General features: G+C 41.8%; 1 protein-coding gene across 1 annotated transcript in view; it reads left to right on the plus strand.

Moving 5' to 3' along the window:
- The first annotated feature begins 3449 nt into the window (after window positions 1-3449).
- The window catches only part of LOC308325993 (NACHT, LRR and PYD domains-containing protein 12-like), a 34523-nt gene continuing 14536 nt past the window's right edge, over window positions 3450-23436 (plus strand). Inside the window, exons 1-9 of the mRNA XM_080778795.1 lie at window positions 3450-3507; window positions 6833-7288; window positions 8636-8749; window positions 11742-11855; window positions 13805-13918; window positions 15875-15988; window positions 17938-18051; window positions 21638-21751; window positions 22687-22800. Coding sequence (XP_080634921.1) covers window positions 7209-7288; window positions 8636-8749; window positions 11742-11855; window positions 13805-13918; window positions 15875-15988; window positions 17938-18051; window positions 21638-21751; window positions 22687-22800 — 878 coding nt within the window. The 5' untranslated portion in view covers window positions 3450-3507; window positions 6833-7208. The remainder of the gene's footprint in view (window positions 3508-6832; window positions 7289-8635; window positions 8750-11741; window positions 11856-13804; window positions 13919-15874; window positions 15989-17937; window positions 18052-21637; window positions 21752-22686; window positions 22801-23436) is intronic.

The following is a 23436-nucleotide window of genomic DNA, read 5'->3' on the forward strand; positions in this document are numbered from 1 at the left end:
GCCTGACGTGGAAATAAAAAATGAAGTCTTCTAAATCATGACAGTTTTGGGGAAGACCTTATGTTTCTGTATCAGTGGTGCTCAGGGACCCCGGTGTAATAATGCCTCAGCCCCATCTGAGAATATGTTGTTCCATGCAGGGACCTCCCCAGAAGCTCAAGTTAAAATGTTCCCTCTGTAACAATATATATTCAAAGATTTGAGGCACATTTTCATGATTTATGTGCCCGGTATTCCCTGATGAAACGTTGGATATTCCTGTCTTACCTGCTGTCCTAATAAATATTGGTACTCTAGCTATTGGTGTGTGCTGCGGCCACCTTCTTGTTTATTCCAGATCTCCTCTACACTTTCACGATTTAACAATCGCTATGAGCTTGTAGATCTGCTATTTTTCAATAGCTACATTATAACATTAAAACACCAAAAGGGGTTCCCGCCCCAAAATGGGCGCAACTGCTCCGGGATTTAGATATATGCTAATATAACGTACCGATATCTACACAGATACGTGTGTGTGTGTGTGTGTGTGTGTGTGTGTGTGTGTGTGACGTAGTAACATCTGTCCGATCATATGTTTTATAATTATATGTAATAATGAATAAACACGATGGCCTGAATCACATAATCAATATCATCATAATAATTAAACAAAATGGTCGTGTCATTTCGGTCGCCAAACATGAATGAAAAAGACGTTAATAAAAATGACAAAATAACGACCAATCCAGTCGTGGACGACACCATAAAGCATTACACTTGTTTACAATAGGGCCCATCATTTTCAATTCTTCAAAACATTTAGAGACGTACGAATATAGTAATATACACAACTATATAGTAAAAACAGGAAATCATAAAGGAGGTAAAAAGGGAAAGGAAACATATACAGTGAGCCTGTCAAAGTGGGCACTGGGTAGGGGTGAGGTGGGTTCGGGGGGTGAGGTCAAGGAGAGAGCGAGAGAGAGATGAGTCAGATTAACTGACTGTAGTTTAAACTGTAGTTTTACAATGAGTCCACTAGGTGGTGGACAATGAACACATTACATTTAAAAGCATAGGGAAATGTAAAAATGTGTTTTTACTACTAGAAGCACTCGTTTTCTGTAAAGCAACGTCCTGCTGCCTCTTGCATTATGTGCTTAAATTCAAAACAGGTGGTACACAGGAGAAGAAGAAGAAGAAGGAGATTTCTAACGAGCGCTTCCAAACTCCAGCACTGAGAAAAAAGAATCAGCTGCAAAGGACCCACAGTAGCTCATAATAAACATGTCTACAGTGGACTTTTATGAAACAGACACTTCATTTGAGGATAGAAAGAGGATAATTCAAGCTTTCCCTACAGCTGCAATGTTGGTGAGTTGGACGTTGTTTAATACAACCAGAGAGGACTTTTCTGTTTGGGTGAATGGGCTTCCATTGCACCCGTAGGTAGCACCTTGCCATTAACTTTAATATATGGTAAGATGGACGCGTCTGCACGAGTCTCTCTCTCCCCCCCAGGCCTCATTGTCCTGTCTTTAAACGTCGCAGCCATCATCAGATCTACAAGCTCACAGCGCGGCGCGATGCGACGCGCTGTGAGCTTGTAGATCTGCTCTTGTAGTGTTGGAGGAATGAGGAAGTGTCTCGTATCCCTTCCCCCAAACAGGCAGAAGATCATTCTGGATCTTTTCCCTTTGCTCTCCAGTTCTGATCTTTTCCCTCTGCTCTCCGGCCAGCTCTGCTCTGCCAGGTATGTATGTATAAAATATACTTTATGCCGTTAGTATGTTGTGTTTACACTTAACCTGTGGTTAACAATAGACCTATTACAATATGTATCTCTGAATATTGAATAGTTCTTTACTTTTTCTAATACTAAACGAATTGCAACAGCTACCTATCCTTAAATATTTTCGAAAATGAAGACGTTGTCCTTTTTATAAGAAAACAAATAAAGGTTAAATGTACTTTAGAACCCCTACCATGAAATGTTCTATGAGCAGTGTGTGGCTGTAAACAAGTAGGCTACTTGGCTTAGTCCACTTCCCTTTAAAATAACTTTGCTTTGAAAGTACAATATAATTTGTATTATACACCAAAGACAAGCCCCTTGGCATTTTATCTGTTGAATTATCCTCCATTTTCAATTAATCTCTGAACATATAAAGACATGACATACAACTACACACAGTTAAGTTAGTTAACAGTTAAATAAAGTTACACTCGACGTGCACGCGCACACGCACGACTTCCTTGATAAACATGGCAGCGACTTACAAAAGACTCGGCTCGGTTCAAATCGCTAGTTGGATTTTCTTTGGCGTTGCTAAGGTTGAATTAGTGTAAACGCTTTCTGCTCCTTCACGTTTTGGATTCATTGTGCACATTACAAAAGGGTAAGAAGCGTGTATTGTGGAAACATGCGCCGTTTCTGAACCGCGGTGGGGGGGGCCCAGGGTGTGGAACACAGTATAGGTGCATCCCCCAAACTAATGGTTGGGGGATGTTTGCCATGTCCTAACATGGCAAACATCCCCCAACCATTTATTTGTGGTCACTAGTTAGTGGCCACTGGCTATTCTGAGATTCCTAGCCTATCAAGTCATGACATGTTTGCCCAGCCGAGAGACAAAGTAACGTCACACTATATATATATATATATATATATATATATATATATATATATATACAGTTATTTAAGATATATTAATTAATTAATACCACATATATTCATGTCCTCACTGTATTGCATTACTGCTTGTTTTTTAATGTCTTTGCCTTGCTTTGTTTTTGTCATTGCTCTGTAAAGCACCTTGAGCTGCATTTCATGTCATGAAAGGTGCTATACAAATAAAGTATTATTATTATTATTATTATTATTATTATTATTATTATTATATGGGGCTACCTTATATCCTACCAAAAACATTTGAACTGATGCTGGAAAAACATGCAGGGTAGATGGCCCATTTTAGCATTTCAATTCATGCAGTGAGTGAGAGAGATGTGGGTAAGGGAGGGAGCAGTGCTCCACCTTGTGGTACCAACTGGCATTGGCGCACGCCATGTGAAAACTGTGCTGAAAACTGAAACTGTGCTCACAGTAAGACGCACAGAGAGACGGATGTCATTGAATTGAGAATTATATATACACAACAAAGTGTGAATATCTAGCTATAAAGCAAGTCTTCTCACTTTGTGCTATCTAGATAGACAGATACAACCGTTCTCAATGTGTGAAGGGCTTAGTATAAGATAAGACACACCAGATACAACCGTTCTCAATGTGTGAAGGGCCGTCATTTGTCTTGTTTTCATCAACATTCTGTGTAGACGTGTCATGATCAGTTGTTTGTGTGAACCAGGTAACCAGTTTGACAACCTCGTCTCTGTCTCTGTCTCTGTCTCTGTCTCTGTCTCTGTCTCTCTCTCTCTCTCTGTCTCTCTGTCTGGACACAGGAGTCATCTTTTATCCAGTCCAAAGTCTACAGTACAGCACCGGGCGGACAGGATTCATGACGGGTAAAGATCCAAACAAACATTTGATGACTTGTAGGTCTACATCATACTTAGTATTTTAATCAGTGTTTGTTCAGGTTCAGAGCGAGGCAGCGAGCCTTTGGGGGGGTTTTATGATACATAATAGGGATGTGTAAATGTGTCCAAAATGAAAATCGATTTGTATAATCAAATATTAACGATTAATTGATTAATCCTTTGGGGGGGGGGGGGCATTAAGATATTTTTTTAATCCTACAAATAAATAAAAATCTTCCCCCCAAGTGGTACCTAAGTCAAAAAAGTTTGGGAACCCCTGATGTAGATGATTAACAATAATTTTAACTCTTGAGAGTTAATAAGGGTCCATTTGGTTACTAACTCCATCTTTTAAATGAGGACCACTGGTGGTCCCTGGACCAGTGTTGAGCCAATTGATCACCGTAGCAACCCCAGCCTAGGCCTGATTAGGTAAATTCCCAACACCTGCTAAATCCTCCAAACCTGTATCTGGAATCAATCTCCACTCACACTCACAGTCCTCTCAGTCATGCAGCTACACAGACACATCCCAAGCAGACTTTGGTAGGCCTATAGCCCTGTCCTGTTTGGATGACAATATTGCCTTTCCAAAAAAAAAAAAAAAGATTATCGATTATTTATTTTGTTATCGATTTCGGGTCCTATTAACGATAATCGATTAATCGGACCCATCCCTAATACATAAACAGTAATGTGTTATGACTGACTGCACACAGGGTCCTATGCATAACATCTAGTTATGACTGACTGCACACAGGGTCCTACGCATAACATCTAGTTATGACTGACTGCACACAGGGTCCTATAGACATAACATCTAGTTATGACTGACTGCACACAGGGTCCTATAGACATAACATCTAGTTATGACTGACTGCACACAGGGTCCTACACATAACATCTAGTTATGACTGACTGCACACAGGGTCCTATAGACATAACATCTAGTTATGACTGACTGCACACAGGGTCCTATAGACATAACATCTAGTTATGACTGACTGCACACAGGGTCCTACACATAACATCTAGTTATGACTGACTGCACACAGGGTCCTATAGACATAACATCTAGTTATGACTGATTGCACACAGGGTCCTATAGACATAACATCTAGTTATGACTGACTGCACACAGGGTCCTACACATAACATCTAGTTATGACTGACTGCACACAGGGTCCTATAGACATAACATCTAGTTATGACTGACTGCACACAGGGTCCTATAGACATAACATCTAGTTATGACTGACTGCACACAGGGTCCTATGAAAAAAAAAAAGAAATTGGTCATTTTATCGTCTACTCGGGCTTATGCCAACACCACAGTTTTAAGTTGCTCGAAACTCCTTCAACTTGTTTGTTAGTAACAACATATCAAAGGTCAGAAATCCCAGTGGCTGAACATATTGAAAAAGGCTGAAATAGGTCATGGTTACCTTCACCTATAGAGCATCGAAGTCTGACGTCACTTTCAATACACTTCCAATACACTGTCACAGGTTCATGTATTTTTTTTTATTTGCAGTGAAATCTCCATAGGGCGATTTTAGGTCGCTTCTATAAGAACTAAAATAAACCGACCACCCCAGCCTTTCTGTCAGGGGAGTGGCTGTGCGTCGTTAGTGAATTAATGTGGCCGCAAAAGCATCATGGCCTGCATGCACCTATTCTAATAGGCTCTGCATTACACGCACCCCTGGCCAATAGGACGCATCATGGCCTGCATGCACCTATTCTAATAGGCTCTGCATTACACACACCCCTGTCCAATAGGACGCATCATGTGCACAACGGGCTCTACGGCTACCTACAACCAGTATTGATTTCGTTTCGTCGACTGAAACTGACGAGAAATGTTCGTCGACTTCCTTTTTTCACTTGCAAAAACTACGTGAAAACTAAGCTATGACGACTAAAACTAAGACTAAATATATTGACAATTACGTCAACAAATCAAAAAACAATCAATATACATTAAAAGAATAAAAAAAATTAAACTACACTAAAATGTCAGGAAGGGACTAGTGGACAAGAGATCCCCTATTAGTCATGTTACACTTGGATTCATGCTGAAAATAGCAGATCTACAATTGATCTATTTTGTTTATAGCGTATGAGTTTTGTCCCCTGTGGTGAGAAAATAAAACCTTTAGTTTAGACTAGTCATTGATTAGACCAGTCATTAGTCCTACAACCTATTTCAAACCCTCACCCTAACCCTAACCTCCCATGGGGCAGCACACCTAAACCTAACCTTAACCCTCTCCCAACCCTTAACGCACCCCTCACCAACCTTAATCTGGTCGTTTTAACGCACCCCCACCAACCTTAATTTGTCAATTGTGTAAGTCTGTATGTCCACTGTACCAAGACATCAGAGACACATACTGTCCACTGTACCAAGACATCAGAGACACATACTGTCCACTGTACCAAGACATCAGAGACACATACTGTCCACTGTACCAAGACATCAGAGACACATACTGTCTGTCCACTATACCAAGACATTAGAGACACATTCTGTCCACTGTACCAAGACATCAGAGACACATACTGTCCACTGTACCAAGACATCAGAGACACATACTGTCCACTGTACCAAGACATCAGAGACACATACTGTCTGTCCACTGTACCAAGACATCAGAGACACATTCTGTCCACTGTACCAAGACATCAGAGACACATACTGTCCACTGTACCAAGACATCAGAGACACATACTGTCCACTGTACCAAGACATCAGAGACACATACTGTCCACTGTACCAAGACATCAGAGACACATACTGTCCACTGTACCAAGACATCAGAGACACATACTGTCCACTGTACCAAGACATCAGAGACACATACTGTCCACTGTACCAAGACATCAGAGACACATACTGTCCACTGTACCAAGACATCAGAGACAAATACTGTCTGTCCACTGTACCAAGACATCAGAGACACATACTGTCTGTCCACTGTACCAAGACATCAGAGACACATACTGTCTGTCCACTGTACCAAGACATCAGAGACACATACTGTCTGTCCACTGTACCAAGACATCAGAGACACATACTGTCTGTCCACTGTACCAAGACATCAGAGACACATACTTCCCACAGATTACACACACCCGACATGAGTTTGAAACCATGACCAACGATCTGGCCTATCAGAGACCTTTCTAGTTTAATGTGTTTTAAATTCAGAGTGCTATAATGTAAGAGATGTGTGACCAGTGGCTGTAGATTCAACATGGATTATAATGATTCACTAAATATTGTTCATCCTCTCTTTTCTACCAGGAGTCATCAGGAGAGAAGCCGCCATCATTTTCAACAGCACTGCATGGGGCCAGAAGAGAATGTCCCATTCATTTTGCTTCATAGATAGATAGATAGATAGATAGAACATTAAAAAACATCCTTTTATTAAGAGTTTGAAGGCTGGAATCAAACCAACCTGCGACCTGATAAATTAACTCGTAACACATTTGATTCCAGTCACAAGAACTTTCCAGCCAGGCTCATTCATTCCAATGTAAATATCATGGATTTTACACATTAAATACTGGTTCATTTTTGGAACCAGACCTAGGTCTATAATGGTGTGACGTCAGGTTCTCTTTCTAAATACTGGATTGTTACGACATTTTACTGTAGCTGATAATACAATATCTCTATGGAGAAAATGAGTGGGAGTTCTGCTTCTGGCGCGTCATCGTTGACCTCTAGTGACGGAGACGACCCGACCGATGAAAGGTTTGAATTGACTCATTTCTCCTGCGTGTTTACAGATGCGTGCGCGTCGTTACCGATGTAGCGCGACGCTGCTTTCAACCACCTTATGGCAGACGCACCGCTCTGTTCCTTATCACAGACGCACCGCTCTGTTCCTTATCACAGACGCACCGCTCTGTTCCTTATCACAGACGCACCGCTCTGTTCCTTATCACAGACGCACCGCTCTGTTCCTTATCACAGACGCACCGCTCTGTTCCTGCAAAATACACTGAAGCATAATTAATCTATCTCTGTTCCTGCAAAATACACTGAAGCATCATTAATCTATCTCTGTTCCTGCAAAATACACTGAAGCATAATTAATCTATCTCTGTTCCTGCAAAATACACTGAAGCATAATTAATCTATCTCTGTTCCTGCAAAATACACTGAAGCATAATTAATCTATCTCTGTTCCTGCAAAATACACTGAAGCATAATTAATCTACTCCATCGTGCAGCGGTGTTGTTGTTCGTCAAAATAATGAAAAAGTTGTCAGGAGGACAGACGAGTGATGGATGTAAATAGATTTACAAGCTTACACTGACTCCCACTCATAAAACAATGTTTGCTCATAAAACAACGTTACATATGATTTTAACCGTTTTAAATTGTAATGTTGTTGTGCATATCCAAATAATAATAATGGATTTTTTTTTCATTCAAGGTTGATGTTTTAGGTTGTTATTAGAGAAAGTAAAAGATGAGTGTTCATTTATTTTCATTTGCTGCTTTCTTTCGTTTTATGGATGTTAGCTGATTTTGACAGGGGGCGGGGGCATTTGAGCATGGGGCTAAATATGTATTTTCTTTTACAAAATGTTATAGCGATTTATTTTTTTGATTATTTACTATGGACTTATTGACTTCAAAGATGGACACCACTCTACTGATCAAAGGTTTGAATTTGGGGTGATTGAAACATGAACTCTTTTACAACCAACAGCTCCATCTGGTGTCTGAATTGTGTACTCCAAGTCAAATCAAATCAAACTTTATTTCTAAAGCATCTATCTGAGCAGATCTAATGGGGAGGTGAATGGAGAAATGTGTTCACGTTTTATAGTGCCGGTGAGAAGGTGGGCAGCTGTGTTCTGCACTAGCTGTAAACGCCTGAGTGACGCCTGGTCGATGCCAATATACAAAGAGTTGCAATAATCTATTCTTGATGAAATCAAATCATTCCATTGCACAGTTTGTACTACATGGAATACAAGCTACTGTTATGCTAATTACTGTCTGTTATTTACTTAGTATTATTTCTAGTAGTATTATTCACTGTCTCTGTTGTTTATATATTGGTATTTCTGTCTGTATGATTCCAGAAGTGTCCACCACAGAGCAGAGTCTCCAACTCCCAGCCTTCTGTCTGTGAAGAGTGACAGGTCTATAGGAAATCCTCCTGAATTCAGTAACGAACCTGGACCTCCTGATTCACAGTATGTCAACCCTCCTATAAATATATACAACACTATAACACTGTAACACTATACAATTTACACTATAACATATTTTATAGTGCCGGTGAGAAGGCGGGCAGCTGTGTTCTGCACTAGCTGTAAACACCTGAGTGACGCCTGGTCGATGCCAATATACAAAGAGTTGCAATAATCTTTTTTTTTTTTTTTCAATAATATTTTTATTGATTTTCACATTTTATGACAATGACAAAGACAAGACAAGACATGGAAAAACAAAACAAACTAACAAAAACAGACAGCTCAGCTCAGGCATGTTGTGGAACAAAGGACACAGTTATACACATACCAAAACATTAAATACAAAAATAATATACAAATATGGACACATTTGCAGTTTGGTGCTTGAAAGTCTAGATGGGTTAACAACTCCAGAGAAAATTAATGAAAATAAAAGATATACATACATACATAACAATAATATACATAACTTTATCCATCAAGGTTAGTGGCATCGCTTCTGTCCAGGAACCCTATGGTCAAGGTGGTAGCTAACTGAGGGCCAACAAATCTTAAATATGGGTCCCATATTTTATAGAAGGTATCTGTGGTGGAGCGTAGCAGGCAGGTTAGGAATTCCAACGGCATGCACTGCATGATTATTTTGTTCCAATCTTTTTTTGTTGGTGGTTTCTCGTTAATCCAAGACAACAGAATATTTTTCCTAGCAGCATAAATTAAGAGATTAAACAGACGTGTATGGAACTTGTTAACAATCTTTTCATCGGGCAGCCCAAGAATCAAAGACAGGGTCGGGTTCAAACTCCATAGTAAAGATCTCATTCAACTGCTGCACGATACCCAACCAGTATCGTTTAATCTTATGACATGACCATATACAGTGAATATAATTTCCCTCTTCAGTTTTACACTTAAGACAGAGCGGAGATAGAGTAGGATTCATTTTATGGCGAAGGCTAGGTGAGATCTGTAATCGGTGTATGGTTCTTAGCTGAATCGACCAAGCTCTATGCAATAATCTATTCTTGATGAAATCAAAGCATGGATAACCATCTCCAGCTGTTTTTAGGGGAAGGTAGGATTTGACCGTGGCGATGATTGGAAGAAGATAGTTTTAACGACGGAGCTGATTTGTTTATTAAGTTGGAAATCTTTATCAAAAATAAAACCAAGAGGGGGGACAGTGGCAGTCTGTAGTGTTGTCGCCTCACAGCTAGAAGATCCTGGGTTCGATTCCCGCTGTGGGCGCTGGGGGGCGTGTTCTCTCCTCTGCGTCATCAGTGCCCATACCCGAGGCGGGGTTGGCGAAAGGGCCTTTCTGTGTGGAGTTTGTATGTTCTCCCCGTTTCCCCTAGGGTAGGTACCCTCACATGTTCTCCCCTTGTCCCCTAGGGTAGGTACCCTCACATGTTCTCCCAGTGTCCCCTAGGGTAGGTACCCTCACATGTTCTCCCTGTGTCCCCTAGGGTAGGTACCCTCACATGTTCTCCCCGTGTCCCCTAGGGTAGGTACCCTCACATGTTCTCCCCGTGTCCCCTAGGGTAGGTACCCTCACATGTTCTCCCCGTGTCCCCTAGGGTAGGTACCCTCGCATGTTCTCCCCATGTCCCCTAGGTTAGGTACCCTCACATGTTCTCCCCGTCTCCCCTAGGGTAGGTACCCTCACAAAAACATGCAGTAATCCTGGTCGGAATGTGTTAAGGAGATAACTGTTACAATTGCTCAATTCAACAGACACCTTTAACCCATTCTAAAAACGCCTTCTCAATACTGAGGCACTTGTCTTTATCTGCTTGGGCAAATCATTCCATTGCACAGTTTGTACTACATGGAATACAAGCTACTGTTATGCTAATTACTTGCGCAAGCAGAGCGCGCAAGTAATCATTTCGCTTGGTCTCTTCGAAGTGAAGCCAAGTTTTCTTCAACCGCAAGTCTGTGCCTGCTTTGCTGGGACCAGTTACAACATTACGTCATCGTTGAGAACTGGGACCAGAGTACATGGTGTGTATATGACGTAATGTTGTAACTGTTACAAGTTACAGTTTTGTAACTGGTCCCAGCAAACCAGGCACAGACTTGCGGTTGAAAAAAACTTGGCTTCACTTTTTGGAACCAAGTAACCACAGTATACTGCTAATCAAATTACAACTACATACTCTGTATGTAGTTGTAATGTGATTTGTAATTTGTAAATCTGTGCCTGGTCTGCTGGGACCAGACTACACAGATGACCATATCTCTTACGTCATCACTGAGAGCTAGTCATACATATACACACCATGTACTCTGGTCCCAGTTCTCAACAATGACGTAATGTTGTAACTGGTCCCAGCAAACCAGGCACAGACTTACGGTTGAAAAAAACTTGGCTTCACTTTTTGGAACCAAGTAACCACAGTATACTGCTAATCAAATTACAACTGTAATGTGATTTGTAATTTGTAAATCTGTGCCTGGTCTGCTGGGACCAGACTACACAGATGACCATATCTCTTACGTCATCACTGAGAGCTAGTCATACATATACACACCATGTACTCTGGTCCCAGTTCTCAACGATGATGTAATGTTGTAACTGGTCCCAGCAAACCAGGCACAGACTTACGGTTGAAAAAAACTTGGCTTCACTTTTTGGAACCAAGTAACCACAGTATACTGCTAATCAAATTACAACTACATACAGAGTATGTAGTTGTAATTTGTAACCAAACAGAACTTTAGGATAAAGGACAGAAATCCATACCATTTCAGAGAAGAGAATTTTTCTACAGAACTGACTACGCAGACTACTTTCTCTCTCGAATGTACTTGCGCGCTCTGCTTGCGCACTAGTAGGCCATTTATGGCCTACTAGTGTGCAACAAGCAAGTATGCACTCGGCAGAGTGCAGTTCTAGTTACTGTATGTTATTTACTTAGTATTATTTCTAGTAGTATTATTCACTGTCTCTGTTGTTTATGTATTGGTATTTCTGTCTGTATGATTCCAGAAGTGTCCACCACAGAGCAGAGTCTCCAACTCCCAGCCTTCTGTCTGTGAAGAGTGACAGGTCTATAGGAAATCCTCCTGAATTCAGTAACGAACCTGGACCTCCTGATTCACAGTATGTCAACCCTCCTATAAATATATACAACACTATAACACTGTAACACTATACAATATACACTATAACATATTTTATAGTGCCGGTGAGAAGGCGGGCAGCTGTGTTCTGCACTAGCTGTAAACACCTGAGTGACGCCTGGTCGATGCCAATATACAAAGAGTTGCAATAATCTTTATTCTTTTTTTTTCAATAATATTTTTATTGATTTTCACATTTTATGACTGACAAAGACAAGACATGGAAAAACAAAACAAACTAACAAAAACAGACGGCTCAGCTCAGGCATGTTGTGGAACAAAGGACACAGTTATACACATACCAAAACATTAAATACAAAAATAATATACAAATATGGACACATTTGCAGTTTGGTGCTTGAAAGTCTAGATGGGTTAACAACTCCAGAGAAAATTAATGAAAATAAAAGATATACAATGTATACATACATAACAATAATATACATAACTTTATCCATCAAGGTTAGTGGCATCGCTTCTGTCCAGGAACCCTATGGTCAAGGTGGTAGCTAACTGAGGGCCAACAAATCTCAAATATGGGTCCCATATTTTATAGAAGGTATCTGTGGTGGAGCGTAGCAGGCAGGTTAGGAATTCCAACGGCATGCACTGCATGATTATTTTGTTCCAATCTTTTTTTGTTGGTGGTTTCTCGTTAATCCAAGACAACAGAATATTTTTCCTAGCAGCATAAATTAAGAGATTAAACAGACGTGTATGGAACTTGTTAACAATCTTTTCATCGGGCAGCCCAAGAATCAAACACAGGGTCGGGTTCAAACTCCATAGTAAAGATCTCATTCAACTGCTGCACGATACCCAACCGGTATAGTTTAATCTTATGACATGACCATATACAGTGAATATAATTTCCCTCTTCAGTTTTACACTTAAGACAGAGCGGAGATAGAGTAGGATTCATTTTATGGCGAAGGCTAGGTGAGATCTGTAATCGGTGTATGGTTCTTAGCTGAATCGACCAAGCTCTATGCAATAATCTATTCTTGATGAAATCAAAGCATGGATAACCATCTCCAGCTGTTTTTAGGGGAAGGTAGGATTTGACCGTGGCGATGATTGGAAGAAGATAGTTTTAACGACCGAGCTGATTTGTTTATTAAGTTGGAAATCTTTATCAAAAATAAAACCAAGAGGGGGGACAGTGGCACAGTCTGTAGTGTTGTCGCCTCACAGCTAGAAGATCCTGGGTTCGATTCCCGCTGTGGGCGCTGGGGGGCGTGTTCTCTCCTCTGCGTCATCAGTGCCCATACCCGAGGCGGGGTTGGCGAAAGGGCCTTTCTGTGTGGAGTTTGTATGTTCTCCCCGTTTCCCCTAGGGTAGGTACCCTCACATGTTCTCCCCTTGTCCCCTAGGGTAGGTACCCTCACATGTTCTCCCAGTGTCCCCTAGGGTAGGTACCCTCACATGTTCTCCCTGTGTCCCCTAGGGTAGGTACCCTCACATGTTCTCCCCGTGTCCCCTAGGGTAGTTACCCTCACATGTTCTCCCCGTGTCCCCTAGGGTAGGTACCCTCACATGTTCTCCCCGTGTCCCCTAGGGTAGGTACCCTCGCATGTTCTCCCCATGTCCCCTAGGGTAGGTACCCTCACATGTTCTCCCCGTCTCCCCTAGGGTAGGTACCCTCACAAAAACATGCAGTAATCCTGGTCGGAATGTGTTAAGGAGATAACTGTTACAATTGCTCAATTCAACAGACACCTTTAACCCATTCTAAAAACGCCTTCTCAATACTGAGGCACTTGTCTTTATCTGCTTGGGCAAATAATTTCATTGCACAGTTTGTACTACATGGAATACAAGCTACTGTTATGCTAATTACTGTATGTTATTTATTTAGTATTATTTCTAGTAGTATTATTCACTGTCTCTGTTGTTTATGTATTGGTATTTCTGTCTGTATGATTCCAGAAGTGTCCACCACAGAGCAGAGTCTCCAACTCCCAGCCTTCTGTCTGTGAAGAGTGACAGGTCTAAAGGAAATCCTCCTGAATTCAGTAACGAACCTGGACCTCCTGATTCACAGTATGTCAACCCTCCTATAAATATATACAACACTATAACACTGTAACACTATACAATATACACTATAACATATTTTATAGTGCCGGTGAGAAGGCGGGCAGCTGTGTTCTGCACTAGCTGTAAACACCTGAGTGACGCCTGGTCGATGCCAATATACAAAGAGTTGCAATAATCTTTATTCTTTTTTTTTTCAATAATATTTTTATTGATTTTCACATTTTATGACAATGACAAAGACAAGACAAGACATGGAAAAACAAAACAAACTAACAAAAACAGACAGCTCAGCTCAGGCATGTTGTGGAACAAAGGACACAGTTATACACATACCAAAACATTAAATACAAAAATAATATACAAATATGGACACATTTGCAGTTTGGTGCTTGAAAGTCTAGATGGGTTAACAACTCCAGAGAAAATTAATGAAAATAAAATATATACATACATACATACATAACAATAATATACATAACTTTATCCATCAAGGTTAGTGGCATCGCTTCTGTCCAGGAACCCTATGGTCAAGGTGGTAGCTAACTGAGGGCCAACAAATCTCAAATATGGGTCCCATATTTTATAGAAGGTATCTGTGGTGGAGCGTAGCAGGCAGGTTAGGAATTCCAACGGCATGCACTGCATGATTATTTTGTTCCAATCTTTTTTTGTTGGTGGTTTCTCGTTAATCCAAGACAACAGAATATTTTTCCTAGCAGCATAAATTAAGAGATTAAACAGACGTGTATGGAACTTGTTAACAATCTTTTCATCGGGCAGCCCAAGAATCAAACACAGGGTCGGGTTCAAACTCCATATTAAAGATCTCATTCAACTGCTGCACGATACCCAACCAGTATCGTTTAATCTTATGACATGACCATATACAGTGAATATAATTTCCCTCTTCAGTTTTACACTTAAGACAGAGCGGAGATAGAGTAGGATTCATTTTATGGCGAAGGCTAGGTGAGATCTGTAATCGGTGTATGGTTCTTAGCTGAATCGACCAAGCTCTATGCAATAATCTATTCTTGATGAAATCAAAGCATGGATAACCATCTCCAGCTGTTTTTAGGGGAAGGTAGGATTTGACCGTGGCGATGATTGGAAGAAGATAGTTTTAACGACGGAGCTGATTTGTTTATTAAGTTGGAAATCTTTATCAAAAATAAAACCAAGAGGGGGGACAGTGGCACAGTCTGTAGTGTTGTCGCCTCACAGCTAGAAGATCCTGGGTTCGATTCCCGCTGTGGGCGCTGGGGGGCGTGTTCTCTCCTCTGCGTCATCAGTGCCCATACCCGAGGCGGGGTTGGCGAAAGGGCCTTTCTGTGTGGAGTTTGTATGTTCTCCCCGTTTCCCCTAGGGTAGGTACCCTCACATGTTCTCCCCTTGTCCCCTAGGGTAGGTACGCTCACATGTTCTCCCAGTGTCCCCTAGGGTAGGTACCCTCACATGTTCTCCCTGTGTCCCCTAGGGTAGGTACCCTCACATGTTCTCCCCGTGTCCCCTAGGGTAGGTACCCTCACATGTTCTCCCCGTGTCCCCTAGGGTAGGTACCCTCACATGTTCTCCCCGTGTCCCCTAGGGTAGGTACCCTCGCATGTTCTCCCCATGTCCCCTAGGTTAGGTACCCTCACATGTTCTCCCCGTCTCCCCTAGGGTAGGTACCCTCACAAAAACATGCAGTAATCCTGGTCGGAATGTGTTAAGGAGATAACTGTTACAATTGCTCAATTCAACAGACACCTTTAACCCATTCTAAAAACGCCTTCTCAATACTGAGGCACTTGTCTTTATCTGCTTGGGCAAATCATTCCATTGCACAGTTTGTACTACATGGAATACAAGCTACTGTTATGCTAATTACTGTATGTTATTTACTTAGTATTATTTCTAGTAGTATTATTCACTGTCTCTGTTGTTTATGTATTGGTATTTCTGTCTGTATGATTCCAGAAGTGTCCACCACAGAGCAGAGTCTCCAACTCCCAGCCTTCTGTCTGTGAAGAGTGACAGGTCTATAGGAAATCCTCCTGAATTCAGTAACGAACCTGGACCTCCTGATTCACAGTATGTCAACCCTCCTATAAATATATACAACACTATAACACTGTAACACTATACAATATACACTATAACATATTTTATAGTGCCGGTGAGAAGGCGGGCAGCTGTGTTCTGCACTAGCTGTAAACACCTGAGTGACGCCTGGTCGATGCCAATATACAAAGAGTTGCAATAATCTTTATTCTTTTTTTTTCAATAATATTTTTATTGATTTTCACATTTTATGACAATGACAAAGACAAGACATGAAAAACAAAACGAACTAACAAAAACAGACGGCTCAGCTCAGGCATGTTGTGGAACAAAGGACACAGTTATACACATACCAAAACATTAAATGCAAAAATAATATACAAATATGGACACATTTGCAGTTTGGTGCTTGAAAGTCTAGATGGGTTAACAACTCCAGAGAAAATTAATGAAAATAAAAGATATACATACATACATACATAACAATAATATACATAACTTTATCCATCAAGGTTAGTGGCATCGCTTCTGTCCAGGAACCCTATGGTCAAGGTGGTAGCTAACTGAGGGCCAACAAATCTCAAATATGGGTCCCATATTTTATAGAAGGTATCTGTGGTGGAGCGTAGCAGGCAGGTTAGGAATTCCAACGGCATGCACTGCATGATTATTTTGTTCCAATCTTTTTTTGTTGGTGGTTTCTCGTTAATCCAAGACAACAGAATATTTTTCCTAGCAGCATAAATTAAGAGATTAAACAGACGTGTATGGAACTTGTTAACAATCTTTTCATCGGGCAGCCCAAGAATCAAACACAGGGTCGGGTTCAAACTCCATAGTAAAGATCTCATTCAACTGCTGCACGATACCCAACCAGTATCGTTTAATCTTATGACATGACCATATACAGTGAATATAATTTCCCTCTTCAGTTTTACAGTTAAGACAGAGCGGAGATAGAGTAGGATTCATTTTATGGCGAAGGCTAGGTGAGATCTGTAATCGGTGTATGGTTCTTAGCTGAATCGACCAAGCTCTATGCAATAATCTATTCTTGATGAAATCAAAGCATGGATAACCATCTCCAGCTGTTTTTTGGGGAAGGTAGGATTTGACCGTGGCGATGATTGGAAGAAGATAGTTTTAACGACGGAGCTGATTTGTTTATTAAGTTGGAAATCTTTATCAAAAATAAAACCAAGAGGGGGGACAGTGGCACAGTCGGTAGTGTTGTCGCCTCACAGCTAGAAGATCCTGGGTTCGATTCCCGCTGTGGGCGCTGGGGGGCGTGTTCTCTCCTCTGCGTCATCAGTGCCCATACCCGAGGCGGGGTTGGCGAAAGGGCCTTTCTGTGTGGAGTTTGTATGTTCTCCCCGTTTCCCCTAGGGTAGGTACCCTCACATGTTCTCCCCTTGTCCCCTAGGGTAGGTACCCTCACATGTTCTCCCAGTGTCCCCTAGGGTAGGTACCCTCACATGTTCTCCCTGTGTCCCCTAGGGTAGGTACCCTCACATGTTCTCCCCGTGTCCCCTAGGGTAGGTACCCTCACATGTTATCCCCGTGTCCCCTAGGGTAGGTACCCTCACATGTTCTCCCCGTGTCCCCTAGGGTAGGTACCCTCGCATGTTCTCCCCATGTCCCCTAGGGTAGGTACCCTCACATGTTCTCCCCGTCTCCCCTAGGGTAGGTACCCTCACAAAAACATGCAGTAATCCTGGTCGGAATGTGTTAAGGAGATAACTGTTACAATTGCTCAATTCAACAGACACCTTTAACCCATTCTAAAAACGCCTTCTCAATACTGAGGCACTTGTCTTTATCTGCTTGGGCAAATCATTCCATTGCACAGTTTGTACTACATGGAATACAAGCTACTGTTATGCTAATTACTGTATGTTTTTTACTTAGTATTATTTCTAGTAGTATTATTCACTGTCTCTGTTGTTTATGTATTGGTATTTCTGTCTGTATGATTCCAGAAGTGTCCACCACAGAGCAGAGTCTCCAACTCCCAGCCTTCTGTCTGTGAAGAGTGACAGGTCTATAGGAAATCCTCCTGAATTCAGTAACGAACCTGGACCTCCTGATTCACAGTATGTCAACCCTCCTATAAATATATACAACACTATAACACTGTAACACTATACAATATACACTATAACATATTTTATAGTGCCGGTGAGAAGGCGGGCAGCTGTGTTCTGCACTAGCTGTAAACACCTGAGTGACGCCTGGTCGATGCCAATATACAAAGAGTTGCAATAATCTTTATTCTTTTTTTTTCAATAATATTTTTATTGATTTTCACATTTTATGACAATGACAAAGACAAGACATGAAAAACAAAACGAACTAACAAAAACAGACGGCTCAGCTCAGGCATGTTGTGGAACAAAGGACACAGTTATACACATACCAAAACATTAAATACAAAAATAATATACAAATATGGACACATTTGCAGTTTGGCGCTTGAAAGTCTAGATGGGTTAACGACTCCAGAGAAAATTAATGAAAATAAAAGATATACATACATACATAACAATAATATACATAACTTTATCCATCAAGGTTAGTGGCATCGCTTCTGTCCAGGAACCCTATGGTCAAGGTGGTAGCTAACTGAGGGCCAACAAATCTCAAATATGGGTCCCATATTTATAGAAGGTATCTGTGGTGGAGCGTAGCAGGCAGGTTAGGAATTCCAACGGCATGCACTGCATGATTATTTTGTTCCAATCTTTTTTTGTTGGTGGTTTCTCGTTAATCCAAGACAACAGAATATTTTTCCTAGCAGCATAAGTTAAGAGATTAAACAGACGTGTATGGAACTTGTTAACAATCTTTTCATCGGGCAGCCCAAGAATCAAACACAGGGTCGGGTTCAAACTCCATATTAAAGATCTCATTCAACTGCTGCACGATACCCAACCAGTATCGTTTAATCTTATGACATGACCATATACAGTGAATATAATTTCCCTCTTCAGTTTTACACTTAAGACAGAGCGGAGATAGAGTAGGATTCATTTTATGGCGAAGGCTAGGTGAGATCTGTAATCGGTGTATGGTTCTTAGCTGAATCGACCAAGCTCTATGCAATAATCTATTCTTGATGAAATCAAAGCATGGATAACCATCTCCAGCTGTTTTTAGGGGAAGGTAGGATTTGACCGTGGCGATGATTGGAAGAAGATAGTTTTAACGACGGAGCTGATTTGTTTATTAAGTTGGAAATCTTTATCAAAAATAAAACCAAGAGGGGGGACAGTGGCACAGTCTGTAGTGTTGTCGCCTCACAGCTAGAAGATCCTGGGTTCGATTCCCGCTGTGGGCGCTGGGGGGCGTGTTCTCTCCTCTGCGTCATCAGTGCCCATACCCGAGGCGGGGTTGGCGAAAGGGCCTTTCTGTGTGGAGTTTGTATGTTCTCCCCGTTTCCCCTAGGGTAGGTACCCTCACATGTTCTCCCCTTGTCCCCTAGGGTAGGTACCCTCACATGTTCTCCCAGTGTCCCCTAGGGTAGGTACCCTCACATGTTCTCCCTGTGTCCCCTAGGGTAGGTACCCTCACATGTTCTCCCCGTGTCCCCTAGGGTAGGTACCCTCACATGTTCTCCCCGTGTCCCCTAGGGTAGGTACCCTCACATGTTCTCCCCGTGTCCCCTAGGGTAGGTACCCTCTAGGCATGTGGAAAATAATCGATACGTATCGATACATCGATTATGACGTGCGCGATGCGAGTGAATCGGTTCATTCACTGTGTGTCGGTAGAATTGACGGGTGAAATCTCGATGGATCGTTCGCGGAGTGCTTGTATCGGTAAAATCCGTGGTTGCACTGTTTTTTCATGGTAAATTTCACCCTATCCTGTGTTTCCGAGGCGCATTCAACGTACCATCAGAAAGGAAGAAAAAAAAAGGCCTCTCGCGAGTCGCAGCGCAGACACAGGGCGCGTTCGGAAATAGCGCACTGAGCCCACTGTGCAATGCAAACTAATAGGAGAGTGTGCTCCGGTGTGGTATTTCCGAACGCGCCCACAGTCAGTGAACAGAAGCTACCGTACGACGGTGCAGAGGGTGCTTCCCGCAGAGGAGACACATTGAGAACAGACAGACTCAGACTATAATAGCACCCGCGACTAACAGAAGTGAGCCCCACGCATTAAACAAGAAGCACCACCTTTACTCTTTAGCTTTATAAAATAGCTGTCCGAGTAGCTTTGTCCGTCGATCAGTTGACTTTTCACTGTAGCGCTGCGTGCTGGACTGCTGGTAATGAGCCACACTCCACAGCTGTGCTTGCTGATTATCCGACGCAAATCTGCGTCGCGATCATTATCAATTTGTAATTAAAGAAAGCTTCTTCAGTCTGCACACACGTGTACAACAACAACAACAACGCCACAGCAACTTTCCACTGTCCAGCTTTCCCCTGCTGTTCTCTGGGATAGAAGCCTTATTTATATTCTGCAGCAAGATGGTGTCGCACGCCTAAAATTGCAGATCCACAAGCTCACAGCGGGGCGTGGATGAGACGCGTTGTGAGCTTGTACATCTGCTATGTATTTATAACGTTAATAATACATGCAGGCCAGGGTCTTCAATGTTTTTCAGGTCAAGCCAAGGACCACTTAGCTGAGAGTGAGAGATCAAGTAGGGACCCCCATATAGGCAATTATATTATAAAACTGTTGCAAATTAAACTAGACATAGACTTGTTTGACAGCACTACAAGTGTGACCTGTAATTTTTGTTTTGTTTATTTGTTTATTTTCTATTTATATGTTGGTAACATTAATTGATGAACGATAGGCTATTACATTTTAATCTCTTGAAACCTCTATACTCAAAACCTCAAATTGACCTTTGAGATATAATAATTATACTATAGCCTATGATTATTAGTAATCTAACAATTCCACAATAACCAGCAGAGAGCAGACCCTTTGTTTACTTACAGAATTCTATAAGTTGGGTTGTTTGAGATGCAGAGCTATAATACTAACCTACAGTAAAACAATAAATTGCTTTGAATTTAAATGTAATGCATTTTTACATGTTTTGGGAAATTAATAGAGCTTTAATATAAATCCTTTCTATTGTGATGAATCGCCATCAAATCGTATCGGTAGAGGGGTGAATCGTATCGCATTGATTTGAACTAAATGGTTATCGCATCGCATCGCATCGGGAAGAGGGAGAATCGTATCGCATCGTATCGCCAGGGGATTCCATGTATCTCTAATGTATCGTATCGCTGGCAGTGCATCGAGATGCGTATCGAATCGTGAGATGAGACGAGATTCACATGCCTAGTACCCTCGCATGTTCTCCCCATGTCCCCTAGGGTAGGTACCCTCACATGTTCTCCCCGTCTCCCCTAGGGTAGGTACCCTCACAAAAACATGCAGTAATCCTGGTCGGAATGTGTTAAGGAGATAACTGTTACAATTGCTCAATTCAACAGACACCTTTAACCCATTCTAAAAACGCCTTCTCAATACTGAGGCACTTGTCTTTATCTGCTTGGGCAAATCATTCCATTGCACCGTTTGTACTACATGGAATACAAGCTACTGTTATGCTAATTACTGTCTGTTATTTACTTAGTATTATTTCTAGTAGTATTATTCACTGTCTCTGTTGTTTATGTATTGTTATTTCTTTCTGTATGATTCCAGAAGTGTCCACCACAGAGCAGTGTCTCCAACTCCCAGCCTTCTGTCTGTGAAGAGTGACAGGTCTAAAGGAAATCCTCCTGCATTCAGTAACGAACCTGGACCTCCTGATTCACAGTATGTCAACCCTCCTATAAATATATACAACACTATAACACTGTAACACTATACAATTTACACTATAACATATTTGATAGTGCCGGTGAGAAGGCGGGCAGCTGTGTTCTGCACTAGCTGTAAACGCCTGAGTGACGCCTGGTCGATGCCAATATACAAAGAGTTGCAATAATCTATTCTTGATGAAATCAAAGCATGGATAACCATCTCCAGCTGTTTTTAGGGGGAGGTAGGATTTGACCGTGGCGATGATTGGAAGAAGAGAGTTTTAACGACGGAGCTGATTTGTTTATTAAGTTTAAAATCTTTATCAAAAATAAAACCAAGAGGGGGGACAGTGGTACAGCCGGTAGTGTTGTCGCCTCAGAGCTAGAAGGTCCTGGGTTCGATTCCCGCTTTGGGCGCTGGGGGCGTGTTCTCTCCTCTGCGTCATCAGAGCCCATACCCGAGGCGGGGTTGGCGAAAGGGCCTTTCTGTGTGGAGTTTGTATGTTCTCCCCGTTTCCCCTAGGGTAGGTACCCTCACATGTTCTCCCCGTTTCCCCTAGGGTAGGTACCCTCACATGTTCTCCCCGTTTCCCCTAGGGTAGGTACCCTCACATGTTCTCCCCGTGTCCCCTAGGGTACCCTCACAAAAGCATGAAGTAATCCTGGTAGGAATGTGTTAAGGAGCAAACCGTTACAATTGCTCAATTCAACAGACCCATTCAGGATTCTAAAAACGCCTTCTCAATCCTGACCTAAGTTTTAAGTGTTTAGAGAGGCACTTGTCTTTATCTCCTTGGACAAATCATTCCATTGTACCGTTTGTACTACATGGAATACAAGCTACTGTTATGCTAATTACTGTCTGTTATTTACTTAGTATTATTTCTAGTAGTATTATTCACTGTCTCTGTTGTTTATGTATTGTTATTTCTTTCTGTATGATTCCAGAAGTGTCCACCACAGAGCAGTGTCTCCAACTCCCAGCCTTCTGTCTGTGAAGAGTGACAGGTCTATAGGAAATCCTCCTGCATTCAGTAACGAACCTGGACCTCCTGATTCACAGTATGTCAACCCTCCTATAAATATATACAACACTATAACACTGTAACACTATACAATTTACACTATAACATATTTTATAGTGCCGGTGAGAAGGCGGGCAGCTGTGTTCTGCACTAGCTGTAAACGCCTGAGTGACGCCTGGTCGATGCCAATATACAAAGAGTTGCAATAATCTATTCTTGATGAAATCAAAGCATGGATAACCATCTCCAGCTGTTTTTAGGGGGAGGTAGGATTTGACCGTGGCGATGATTGGAAGAAGAGAGTTTTAACGACGGAGCTGATTTGTTTATTAAGTTTAAAATCTTTATCAAAAATAAAACCAAGAGGGGGGACAGTGGTACAGCCAGTAGTGTTGTCGCCTCAGAGCTAGAAGGTCCTGGGTTCGATTCCCGCTTTGGGCGCTGGGGGCGTGTTCTCTCCTCTGCGTCATCAGAGCCCATACCCGATGTCAGGGGGTAACCGGCTAGCCGGTTAGCCGACCGTTTATTTTAGATTGTTTTTAGTAATAGTACAACATAAACATTACAGAGACTGTAGTTGTCACTGTACAATACTGTACAAAACAGTTGTCATGTTGCACACATGTCCCAAAGTTCTCTGTTGTACTCCGTCTCCCCACACTGGCACGGCTTA

This window comes from Protomyctophum bolini (genome assembly GCF_963924005.1).
Source record: "Protomyctophum bolini genome assembly, chromosome: 2".
Taxonomy (NCBI): domain Eukaryota; kingdom Metazoa; phylum Chordata; class Actinopteri; order Myctophiformes; family Myctophidae; genus Protomyctophum; species Protomyctophum bolini.